We start from the raw sequence: 13,323 nt of genomic DNA, 5'->3' as shown, positions 1-13,323 counted from the left end.
TTGTGTTCCCTCTCTCGCTGGCTGTCTCTATCTCTGTCGAATAAATAAATAAAAAAATCTTTAAAAAAAAACCAACTTCTATTTTAGGGTATACTTTAGAATGCAAGTAATATACTATTATAGCAGTACATATATATAATTTTTAAGTATCAAATGTACATACATTAAGTCTAAGTATTTAAAAAAAATTCTACTGCTATGGGTTGATCAAAAAATGTTTGGAGATCCTATCATGTACTCCCCACAGATCTAGGTACAAAAAGGAGTTGCTGTGCTCAGATAAAAGTGTGAGGATGAGGGACACCTGGGTGGCTCAGTCGACTGAGCATCTGCCTTTGGCTCAGGTCATGATTCCAGGGTCCTGGGATTGAGTCCCACATTCGGCTCCTTGCTCAGTGAGGAGCCTGCTTCTTCCTCTGCCGGCCGCTCTCCCGGCTTGTGCTTTCTCTCTCTCTCTCTCATTCTCTGACAAATAAATAAATAAAATATTTTTTTTTTAAAAGTGTGAGGATGGAAAGGAGGACAGGGCTAGTGCTTTGGAAGGACTCAGAAGAGGCTGGGGTCTCCCTCTTTCTACGGTTTTCTCTTCCCTTTGCTACCACTGCCTTTTTTTTTTTTTTTTAACATTTTCATTGAGATATAATACCAAGGTCGGTGTTGCATTTTCATCCAAAATCCCTGGGAAAAACTGTTGGGGAGGGTAGTGTGCAGCACTTCAGTGCTCTCTTTTCAGAGTCCTGATCTCTGGCAAACAGGTAGGGGAGAAAAATGTCATAGACACAAATCCATCTGTTGCGAAATGCCATTAGAGTCCTCAAAATGGTACTTAAAGATCAGGATTTCTGATTACTATGCAAAGCCAGATGTTGACTAAATTGAACAAATACTGTTAATGGCATTATGTACAAATAAATTAAGTTTATAAATAACTGGGAATCGCCACACTAGGGCTTAGTTAGGTACAATAGAGCAACTTAAGTAAATAAAAAATCATTTATGGATTTCCTGCTAAGCATAGATCTTTATTTACTTATGCCACCCTAATAATGAAAATAGCACCCACCATTTGTTGAGTGCTTACCATGTGTCACACCTTAAATATTTCATTTAGTCCTTATAACAACCTGAGAGGAATTAGCATCTTCTTCTTACAGTTGAGAAAACAGAATTTCAGTGTTAAGTAATTTTCCAAGGTCACATGGCTTAGGAAATAGCAGATCTTGATTCTGAACCCCAGTCTAACTCCAAAACCCATCCTTTCATCCACCATGCTATACTGCCTTCTCGGTACTTCAGGTAAGTTTTAAAAACTTGTATTCAAGAGCCATTTCATATTAGGACCGGGATCTTTACATAGATATATAGCAAGATGTTATATAACCAGCCAATGTGACTTCTTAGAATGCAGTGCAAAACACAAATGGGAACAAAAAAGAGGAAGTATCTCTTAGTATAGAATCCATACATTCTACTTTACTTCCTTCTCTCACAAGAAAAGCCCTAAGACTCTCAAAGTGCCCTTTTAATACACAACTTGAATAAGACTAGGTTAACTGGTTTTCCACCCAAAGCTGATTAAAGATAGAAAATGAGATTCAGAGAGTATTAGAAGGAAGCTCACTGATAGTGAAGAGAATTACAAGATGGGCAGATAAATGCACAGAACATAAAGATGCACAATTCTGAAAAGCAACAGAGACATTTCTAAAAGCATAGCATTAAAAACTAGGGATGTACTCTATGGTGACTAATATAACGTAATAAAAAATGATTATAAAAAGTAAAAAAAATAAAAATAAAAGCATAGCAGTTTAGGGTAATTTAATATAACAGCTCTCAAAAACACTTTGGTCTTAGGACCCCTTTATACTCTTAAAACTTTTTGAGAACCCCAAAGTGTCTTTTTTAATGTAAGTTACATATCTGTCAGCACTTATCATATTAAAAATTAAAACTGAAATGTTTGAATTCTTTAAACACACTTGACATAATTTTTAAGAAAAACAATTATATTTTCTGAAAAAGAAAAATTTTAGTGAGATGAATGCCATTGTTTCATATCTCCGCAAATCTTTTATCTGCTTTTACATTCAATCTGTTGTGATATGTTGTTTTAAGTACACAAGGAAAATTCAAGCTCACACAGTTGGAAAGAGGAGAACAATTTAATAGCCTTTGCAGATAACTGTGAATTTTCTTTAACAGTACAGCAAAAGTCAACAAAGTTATTTCTTAAAGGTTAGTTATAATGTAGAACCTGAAATCATATCATGAAATTTTGAATTCAGTTACATTAAATTAAAATCCACTGGTCTATCTCTTGCCCAAGCATGACTTTGTGACACCACCCATTAGTCATGTGGAAAATACTGGTTCTCTGAATTATGCAAATCTTCTAAATGCTAACACATTTAAATACCCCCAGGAGATCAAATTTGTTACTATGACCACCAATTTCTTCAAAAAAATCTGTAAGCACTGGGAAGCTGTCAAGCTCACCACAGTAACAAACAGAAGTTTTACAAAATTCTAACTTTTGCTTAGTTTAAATTTTACTAGTCACAAATATTTCTTTCCTTAAGTGAAAGCTCATTTCATTCATTTTCAAGAAAATGTTTACCAAATATCCTACTCTGAACAGTCTGTGTGACTGCAATCTTTTTAAATAAAAATGGTGTCCCATGAAAAAACAGGTACTTCAGCTTACAACTCAAAACAGTGCTTTTCCTTTAGACACTTCAGTATTCATCACACAAATATGAAAAATAAGTGTACTCAAGGGTCAAGACTTAGTAAGATAAATCACTGTTGTTTCATGAGGACAAGGTTAAATGAAACCAGCACTTTAAAAATTTTTTTAATTTATTTATTTTTTTACTATGAATGCATGGCAGTGAAAATACAATGTTAGTATAGTTTGGTACCACTGTCTTAATCTGTGTTAAGACGCCAGTAACTTTACTCACCACTGCTTCTGCACCATCAGTGCAAATGTCAAAATGACACATTTTTTTAAAAAGAAAAAAACATTGACTCATGGATCCCTTGAAGAGATCCTGGGGACCCGAGAATCTGCAGACTACACTTTTCAAATCACTGATTTAATCTACCACATGGGTGATTGGCTCATGTGTCTTGATGGACCCTGAAGGAATTTTTCTAGCCACTTTTAATGTTTATAACTGATCATTTCATCAGAAAAAAAAAGGCAAAAAACTGTGCTCATTAGATTCTACTAAAAAAAAAAGTTAGTGTGTAATACATATTAGACATATTTACAGCTAAACTTTAAAAAAAAAACAACTCTTAAAAGCTTAAGATTCAGGGGGCACCTGGGTGGCTCAGTCGTTAAGCCTCTGCCTTTGGCTCAGGGCGTGATCTCGGAGTTCTGGGATCGAGCCCCACATTGGGCTTTCCTGCTGGGAGCCTGCTTCTTCCTCTCCCACTCCCCCTGCCTGTGTTCCCTCTCTCGCTGGCTGTCTTGGCTGTCCCTCTCTCTGTCAAATAAATAAATAAAATCTTTAAAAAAAAAAAAAAAAAAAAGCTTAAGATTCGGGGTGCCTGGGTGGCTCACACATTAAGCAGCTGCCTTTGGCTCAGGTCATGATCCCAGGGTCCTGGGATAGAGCCCCACACTGGGCTCCCTGCTTGGCTCTCACACTCCCCTTGCTTGTGTTCCCTTTCTCGCTGTCTCTCTCTGTCAAATAAATAAATAAATAAAATCTTTAAAAAAAAAAAGCTTAAGATTCAGTTGACCAGAAATTATGTTTTATGTAAACGACCTTGTTTCCTTATAATTTTCAAAAATGAGTAGTTACTATACTTGCATTTTCAGGAGTATGCAGACACTAAGAATATGACATTAAAAAAAAAAACTTCAGAAAATAAAAAAGACAAATTATCACCCACATTTTGAATAACTGCCACCCTACATGCCTGAATTCAAGATGAGGACAGGGATCACTGGAGTCAGAGAGGCACAGGAGCAGTATCTGGGGATACTGCTCACAGGGATGACCAGCCAGACTGAGGCAGGAATCTAACAAGGGCAATTCTCTAATCAAAAAAGCAGGCAGTTTTTTGAGTTGCAAGGTAAGACCTAGAGAAGTCACAGTTTGGGGGCAGAAGGGAGGAGTGGGGCAAAAAGATATGCACTTAAGGCCAACTGCTCATATCAATACCTAGTCAGGGACAAGGCAGCAAAAAGTAAAATCAGACTAGTGTAATTAGAAAATAATTTATTTCAAGGGCAATACACTGCATATAAACATGCTACATCCCTCCCACTCAAGTACTGGATTTTCATATTACCTTTTTTCTCTTCTTCTTCTTCCTCACAGAACTCTGCTAGGGAAAATGCTTCCTTGAGTTGCTCCAATTCAAGTTTTAGAGTCTCTAATTCTTCTCCACTTAGAGAATTAAGAATAGATTTCACCTGAATGGATATAAAATAATAAGAAGTTGTGAGAGTACAAAAGAAAAAGAAAAACATTTTCAAATGGAGAAGAGGCTACAGACCAACTTAAAATAAAAATTATGAGTTCACCAGCCAATACAAACTATTCTTTAAGAACCTTAATATAAGAGGCTAGTCATTACAGAAAGGGAGAATTTATACTTAAGAAAAAAAAATTAAAAGCCAGAAACATCCTGAAATTATTAGTGCTTAACAATGGCTAAGAAATTAGGGGGAAGTTAAAGAGTCTTGAATCAATTAAAAACTAAGAGGTAATTGTATTCAAATTGGCAGCTTAAGCCTGAGAGACTACCAAAAAAAAAAGGCCAAGGCAAAATACAGATGTGTTATTAAGACCGCTTGGTTAACTTGTCCTTTTCTACTTAAATTAAAATAAATAACACCTGACTCTTTCTATTTCCTGCAATTAGTTCAAACATTAGTTTATTTGTCTTGGTATAGTATTTTCAAAGAGTCTCAAGCCTCCATGTGAAATATATTTCATCTTCCAACTGTACAAACAGAGAAGAAACTATGCAGCACTCCTTTGCTTGGAGACCATCCATTTGAAATTGTTTGTTTGGAATTACCTTTATTTCACTTTCTCGGGAAAGCATCTCCAGAGCTTCCAGATGTGAGAGGCCTTGAAATTCATCAAAAAGGAGCCCATAATGAGTTTTCTTGTCTGTTTCCAAGGCAACATCATTGGAGGTCCACAGCTCTTCTTTCTCCTTTGCCTCTCGTAAAACCTGAAAAAAAGGTGGAGGCTTACCCTGAAACAAGCAATGAGAGCTCAAGGGTGAGTTCTGAGAGCTGAAGGAAGCAAAGCTAAGATGGTAACAGTACAGAGCACTGCCCTTTCATTCCTGGCACTGCCATTCAAAGCTGATAGGCTAAGGAGCTGCTGGGAAAAAAACGGTCACACGTAATTTGATTCTGGACAGGGTAAATAACACCCAAGGAACCAGGTGGAAAGTGCTTTAAACATTAATGTACTCAACAACTCTGAAAGGGCTTGTCACCTTCTATTGCACTGACAGGAAGCTCCTACAGAAAAGAAAGAGGAGGAGAAAAAGAACTGGGCATTTTTCTAAATATCAGAGCTCTCACCAGCTACCCCCCACCCCAAAAAAGCCTTAATAAAAATATCATTGAAAATTTTTCAAAAGGCATTATTAATAAGATCTACTAAGGAAAAAATACAGATCAAAACAGAAACATGAAGTAAATGGGTAGAGACAAACAGTACCTGAGACAATGTAGAATTCCGGTTCATCAGACCCTTGGTTCTTTTAAATCCAGGATCCCCTTCTGCTATTACATCCATTGTCTTTTTCCCAATGAATTCTAAGGCATCCAAACCCCCACTGATCACGCTCTTTCCCTAGGAAACACATGCAACTTCATTACAGTAGTACTGAAAAAAGACATCTGCATGTTTTGATTATATAAAATAGTGGCTAACAATACCAAGCACTGGCAAGAATGTGGAGCACCTAAAACAATCATCCATTGCTTGTGGGAATGTAAACAGGTTTAAACACTCTGTAGAACTGTATGTCAGTATCTACTACAGCTGACCATACGAATATCCTATGACCCAGCAACTCTACACATGGTTGCATACTCAACAGAAATGTGTACAGAGGCTCATCAAAAGACATACAAAATGTTCACGGCAGTACTATTTGTAAAAGCTAAAAACTGGAAACAACCCCAGTACTCATCAACCATGGAATAAATAAGTGCTACATAGTCACATAATGGAATACAGCAAAGAAAATGGAATACACCACACAGACTACAAGATGGAGAAATCATACAAACATGATGTTGAGTGAAAGAAGCCAAATACAATCAGGTACATACTGTATGATTCCGTTTACGTCAAGTTTAAAAGTAGGCAAAATTAATCTATGATGGTAGAGGTCAGGATTGTGGTTATCTTGATGGGCAAAAGGAAGAAGCGCAGAGGGCTGGGAGAGGGTACAGGTGGAAAACCTATGATATACCATCATGTTGGCTTCTTAGTCTGAGTGTGTTCACATTGTAAAAATTCAAACTGAATACTTATGATTTCACTTTTTTATATATATGTTTTACTTCAAGAAGTTAAAATTAATAAGTACTAGTTATCTATCCTCACTAGGAAAGACATTAAGTTTCCTATAAAATCCTTTAAAAAAATGTTTCTAATCATCTATAGTTATGCAATTATGAGAAAAATATTTTTGTAAAGTAGGGACATTTTCTAGGGCCACCAAACTCAGAATTCATAGTCCATAAAATATTATGTACATTGCCTCTCTGTTACTCTTCATCGTCTGCTTTCTACTTCTTTAAAGAAAGTTTTCAAGTAGCTCTCACTCTACCCTTAAGAACAAAGTGAATGATCTTCGGCAATCTGGACTCCCATAACAGTAATCAGTCCTCACAGCTTTTCAAGAAAAAGAGGGAGAAAGAGATCTTAAAAAAAAAAAAGCCCACTATATTCATCATGCATTTTACTCACTGTGGTCTGAACAGCAGTAGAGATGGTTGAAAATACACCAAATGGCCCAATCAATGGGGAGGAGTTTGCATTCTCTTTGGCATTTGTCTCTCCTACAGGAGGAAGGGGATGAAGCAATGGTCCATAAATAGTTTTGCTTTATCAGCATCTATGTGAAATTTTAAAAATTAGACCCTGCTTCCTATACACAGAGTAGCCTTAGCCCTTTTTGTTTTATTATTTTAAACTATTTACCTATTTTAAAATGAAAACATAGCTTTTTTCATTTTCATTTCAAAAACAAAATCCAGTCGTTTGAACAAACTACTGATATATGTAACAATACATTATATACCGTATGATTCCATGTATATGATCTTCTGCACAAAGTCAAACCTTAGGCAGAAAATAGATTAGCAGTTCCCAAAAACTGAGAGTAAGTGATGGGAGTGACCACAAAGGGGTATGAGAAGTCTTTTGGGGAGTGATGAAAATATTCTTATATTTTGATTATCTATACAAATATAGGAAATATTCAATACTGTATAATCACAATGGACTGTGATTACACTGTGTAAACAGGATTGTATGTTCATTGAAACACATAAACTGTATACCTAAAAAGAGTAAGCTTTCCTGTATGTAAATTATACATTTACATATAATTTACAATTAATTATACATATAAATTATAAAAGCAATAAATCTGAGTTTTTAAAATATGGCCCATTTTAAATTTTATCCTAGAAAATTATGCTTATTTGAGAAAAAAAAATGAGACAATCAAAGAGAAACAAGAGTGGGAGACAATAAAGCTGCTGAGAGATGGAGAAAAGCAAAATCAGGGCCTGAAAAGCTTCCTGTTTTCTGGTCCCAGGCCATCTTGATCCCTGGTTATAATTCTGTCTTTTGTGGCTTAAGTGAGAGTACAGTGATCAAAGCAGGTATCCAAAATTAAATTTCACCCTCATAAAAATCCAAACACAAAAAAACAAACCCCCAAAACTAAACATGTTAAAATTTTTTTGTGTGTCACAACGGAGTCAAACTCAGCTAATTCTTCTTGGGCTCTTACTCATTTGTGCCAAACACAATGCTGAGCAATTCTTATATCCTACATTTACGACCTTATTTAATGTTTGTAAGAGTCCTGTGACATAGATTACCCCACTTCAAAGATGACTAAAGTGGCTAAAAGACACAGACCTCTGGTAGTCAAAGACTCCAAACTCCTTTCTCACCAGTCCCATGATGCCCTGAATATCAAACACTCATTAAATATATACTGAAAAATGAGCTCTAATGTTCCATTTTGACCCATAATTCTAGGTCTTAATGTTTTCACATACTGACCTGCTGCATACTGGACTTCGGTTGAAATTTCACTGGGACTAGGAATTCCAAGAGAAGTCTCTGCCTTCTCAATGACATTTGAAATACCCTGTCCTAAGGAGAAAAATGGTAACATTTTTACATTTGAATATTACTATTAGTCACCAAAACTGAAGAAATAAACCAAAAACAATCCTGCAGATTTTTAAAATCACTATGGTCACAGACATGTTATTCTGACCTATACATACCTAATGTTTGGGAGTGTAATCTTACCAAAAAACAAAACAAACAAAAAAACCCAACAAACTTGAATTTACCACCACACAATAGTTTTGTATTAACAATTTCTGGTTAATGAGAAAACGAGAAACTCTAATAAGAAATGCTAATGAGAAAATGCTTCAAACTCTAGGTGTACTATAAATCAGCACATCATTCCTAATGAATTCTCAAACTATAAAGCCCTTAAGTAAATATGGAAGAATTATTAACAAAATCATTTTTAACACAGATCTATAGCAACATACACACAAAAATTAATGAAATGACGGATGATCTTACCTACTGTAGCTACTGTAGCTGAGGCTGAAGAGAGTAAGGACTTGCCCCAGCTGCCCCAATATCCCCATCCAGTTTGAGGTACATCTTTGGAAACAGTCTCCTATTCTTCCCAGTAGGCAGAAAAACAAAAGGCAAAAGAAAAGGGAAAAAGTAGAGAATAAGAGAGCGTATAGACAAGGTATCTAATTATTAGCCCAAAGTACAGGTAAAGAAGTACACATCATTAAGCAAAAGAATTGTACTGCTTCACTGACAGATGTTATGTCACCTGCATTTAAGCACCATGTAGCAAAGGCAACTACTCATAAAGCCATTTATAAAACTGAGAAAAAATTTTTACAGCTTTTAATAAAAAGAAATCGATACAATCTTAAATTGGTTTTGGTTCCAAATTCCTTTTAACCCTAACTCTTAATCCCAGTGTTTATAGATACTCTACTTTGCCTGCAGCCTGTGATGCCTCAACAGGGAGAACTTCTGAAGTCTCAAGGTCACTGGAAGGTTTGGACTCTGGTCTTTTCCGAGTGATAGCTACAGGTTCTGATTTATTCTCCAGCTTGGCACTTTGGTCAACAGACTCAGAATTCTTGGCTGACTCACAGTTCCCATCTTCAAAGGTGGAGGTTACTTCAGTTATCACTGGAGTCTCAATACCATCTTTCTCTGACATGATTAGATCATTGCCTGGTAAAATAAAAGTCAAAGAAAAAAATTAATCTTATAGGCTTTATTGGTGTAAGTTATTTGTTTAAGCTTTTTATTTTGAGATTATCATAGTCACATGCAGGTGTAAGAAATACAGACAGATCTGTATATCTTCCACCCAGTTTCCTCCAATGGCAACAATTTATGTAACCACAGTATAATATGACAACCAGGAAACTGATAGAACCCACTGACAATCTTCAGATTTCATCAATTTTACAGGCACTCACGTATGGGTATTTAGTTATATGAAATTTTATCATACGTACAGACTTGTGTGACCATCACCACACTCAGGATACAAAACAGTTCAATCACAGGGATCCCTTGTGTTGTCCTTTTCCAGTCACATTCGTCACCCCACCCTCAACCCACAGCAACCACTAATCTGTTCCCCATTTCTATACAAGATGTTATATAAATGGATTCATACAATATGTGACTTTTGAAATCAACTGTTTTCACTCAGCATAAGTCCCTCAAGATCCATCCTAGTTGTTTTATCAAGTTTCTTCCTTTTGGCTGAGCTGTGTTCCTTGGTATGGATATATTTCAGTTTGTTTTACCATTTATGCATTGAAGGATATCTGGATTATTCCCAGTTTGGGGCTATTACAAACAAAATGGCTATGAACATTAATGTACAGGTTTTTGTGGGAACATAGCTTTCATTTCTCTGAAATAAATGACCAAGAGTGCAACTTCTGGATCATGTTAAATATGTGTTCAGTTTTACAAGAACTGCCACTCTTTCCATTTCACATTACCATCAGTGATGTATGAGTAATCACGTTTCTTAGCATTCTGGCCAGCATTTGGTGGGTTTTTTTTTCTTTTGAGCCATTCTGACAGGTGCGTAATAATAATCTCACTGTGGCTTTAAGCTGTATTTTTATAATGGCTAATGATTTTGAACATCTTCTCATATGCTTATTTGCCATCTGTATATCCCCTTCAGTGAAATACCTATTGTACCTTTTGCTCATTTTCTTTGTTGTTGTTGTTGTTTTGTTGTTTACGTTTTGAGAGCTCTTTATATATTCTAGATTCAAGTCCTTTGTCAGATATGTGGTTTGCAAATATTTTATCCCAGCCTGTAGCTTATCTTTTCACCTTCTTCACAGGGTCTTTCACAGAGCAAAAGTTTTTCATTTCAATGAGGTCCAATTCATCAATTTTTCTTCTTATTGACTATCATTAAAAAATCTTAGTCATTAATTATTTCTACCTCAATTTATAAATTAAATTATAAAATTTAAGCCATCAGATGGAATCTAAATCAAACCAGCTTTTGAGTAGCAATGTTAACCAGTTCAGTCCCTTCCATAAGTACAGCTCTTCAGCAATTAAAGCCAATTAAAGCCAAGATACCACTGGTGTTTTTACAAGAAGCAGATGCTGGTTTCCAAGATAACCAAGTAGAGGAGAAATAAAGATAACCAGAGGAGAAATAAATGTATATATACCAAAGCCTTACGTATATAAGCATTTATTTTATACCAATATTTACCAAGTGCATAATTAGACCCAATCCAAGCCATCAAATGTTTCCAATGTACAGAAGAGAAAGACATATTAAGAACTAAGGCAGCTTGGCAGGTGCACCGGGGTAGCTCAGTCAATTAAGCATCTGACTCTTGATGTCCACTCAAGTCATGATCTCAGGGTTGTGAGAGCAAGCCCCGCATCAGACTCCATGCTGGGTGTGGAGCCTGCTTAGGATTCTCTCTCTCCCACTCCCACCCCTGCCTCTCCCTCTCCCCACTCCATAAAAAAAAAAAAAAAGATCTAAGGCACCTTGGAAACAACACTATAAGTGAGGTATATATAAAATGCTGAAAGAACAGAGAAGAAAAAGTCTGCTGGAATCAGAGAATATGATATGAATCATATCAGCACAAAGTCTCTGAAATAAGCATAGAATAGTGGCCGCAAACTGAGAACGTGACTACTAAATTCAGCCTTTAAATGTTATTTGGCCTGCACAGTGTTTAAAATTTTATATTAATTGCTAACATTTAAAAATCAGACTTCATACATGAATACAGATTTTCAACTTCTCTAGTAAAGTTGAAATATCTGGTAACATGGGCCCACTTTTAACATGGTAATAATTAGCTCAAACCAGAGTTGCTGGGCCTTTTTAGACAGGATAATGTTTTCTAGTTCTCCACAATCTCCACCTAAATCTACTTGACTCATTTTTTACCTGATTAGCCCCTGTATACATTTGAGCTTGCAACACCAGCCTTAAAGGGCACTTGGGATTTGACAGGTAAAGGTGCCAACGAGAAAATGCAAAGGTGTGGAAACAACACATGGGAAGAAGTGTGAATGGAATGGACAGACATGGAATATCTACAAATAGTTAATATAGCAGGGAGAATGATGAAAAGGCAAAAGGCTAGAAAAGTAGATTTACACAACACCATGGAACCTAGATCATATGGGTGTATGACATACATACATTATACATTCCCAAAACACACAGAAAAAAAATTCAGATGCAACTACCCACACACATACAAACCACCTCTGAAATATTCACTCATTTGCAAACATTTTTTGAATACCTACTATGTACCAAGTTTTGGAGATTAAGAATTAATTTATGACACAATTTCTGCCCCATTTACTCCAAGAACCTAATAGGAAAGACTACACAGTTTTTGCATAAAGTTCAATCAATGTTTTGTGTGGCTAATATGTACTTTTTTTACACTATCATTTCACTTTCCTTATATGTGCTTTCCAAAGTACAACACATAATAATATAAATTTTATAAATAGTATACTATATGCAGCAGTCCCCCTTATCTAAGGTTTCAGTTAACTGTGGTCAACCACAGTCTGGAAGCAAATGATCCTCTTTCTGAGGTGTTGTCAGAAGGTCAATAGCAGCATAATGCTACATCACAGTGCCTACATCATTCACCTCACATCATCTCACCACATAGGCATTTTATTATCTCACGTTTTGGAATATATCACCTGTAGATATGGGGCAACTATTATATAGTATATGTAATATACATATTACATAAATAATTCATATAATTTTATAAAAGACTGAAAGGACATATTCCAAAATAGTAAACACTGGGTCTATTCCTTCATTTGTGCAACAAAGATTTAATGAGCACCTAGAATGTGCTAGACATTCGGCTAGGTGGAAAGGTGGTGGCTGTTCATATTATCATTACTATCACTTTATTATAATGGCTGTGCTATCCTTGTTCTCAATGGATTCATACTCTAACAAGAAAAGCAAAAAAAAAAAAAAAAAGGAATAAATTTCAGGTATAGGGAATCGCAGTATTTAATGTTTTTTAAGTTTTCCAAGTATCCCGTAGTGAGTGTATGTTATTTTCATAAATGAAGTGGAAAGACTCCAAGAACTGAGACAAGTAAAATTAAAAAGCTGAGTCCTATTTCTTAAAAATAAAAATGCACACATTCATACGTACACATATACCTCCCCCCATTTTCCTTGGCAACTTCCAGTCACACAGTTACCAAAATGGAAGAGGTTTAGTTTAGCAGCTAAGAGCACGGGCTCCGGAATTAGACTTTCTTCCAACTTTCCTGAGGGCGGTAACCGCGAGGAAGTCAGTTCACCTAGCTGTGTCTCCGCTTCCTCAGCTGTAACACGGGGCTGGGACGCCTGCCTGGCAGGGTTCCCACAAGGATTCCACCTCATGAGGTACGCGAGGGGCTTGGAACAGAGTCTGGCACACAGCCTCGCATAGGTAACAGCTGCTATTAGGACTGAGGA

The 13,323-nt window shown here is 36.1% G+C and overlaps 1 protein-coding gene across 2 annotated transcripts in view; it reads right to left on the bottom strand.

Annotated features, from left to right (window-relative positions):
• FAM114A2 (family with sequence similarity 114 member A2) overlaps positions 1-13,323 on the bottom strand; it is a 31,989-nt gene that overhangs the window by 18,226 nt on the left and 440 nt on the right. The window contains exons 1-8 of one of the 2 annotated variants that reach the window (XM_034656829.1): positions 10,524-10,562; positions 9,283-9,527; positions 8,844-8,943; positions 8,301-8,393; positions 6,969-7,060; positions 5,706-5,840; positions 5,047-5,205; positions 4,312-4,435 (exon numbers count right to left, since the gene is read on the bottom strand). In XM_034656829.1, the coding sequence (XP_034512720.1) occupies positions 4,312-4,435; positions 5,047-5,205; positions 5,706-5,840; positions 6,969-7,060; positions 8,301-8,393; positions 8,844-8,943; positions 9,283-9,513 (934 nt within the window). In that variant the 5' untranslated portion in view covers positions 9,514-9,527; positions 10,524-10,562. Of the gene's footprint in view, positions 1-4,311; positions 4,436-5,046; positions 5,206-5,705; positions 5,841-6,968; positions 7,061-8,300; positions 8,394-8,843; positions 8,944-9,282; positions 9,528-10,523; positions 10,563-13,323 lie in introns of those variants that run through there. The other variant, XM_034656828.1, reaches the window with a different exon arrangement.

The sequence above is a fragment of the Ailuropoda melanoleuca genome, chromosome 3 (genome assembly GCF_002007445.2).
Source record: "Ailuropoda melanoleuca isolate Jingjing chromosome 3, ASM200744v2, whole genome shotgun sequence".
Taxonomy (NCBI): Eukaryota; Metazoa; Chordata; class Mammalia; order Carnivora; family Ursidae; genus Ailuropoda; species Ailuropoda melanoleuca.
Note: the sequence above shows the minus strand (reverse complement) of the source record. Positions and strands in the feature narration are given on the sequence as shown.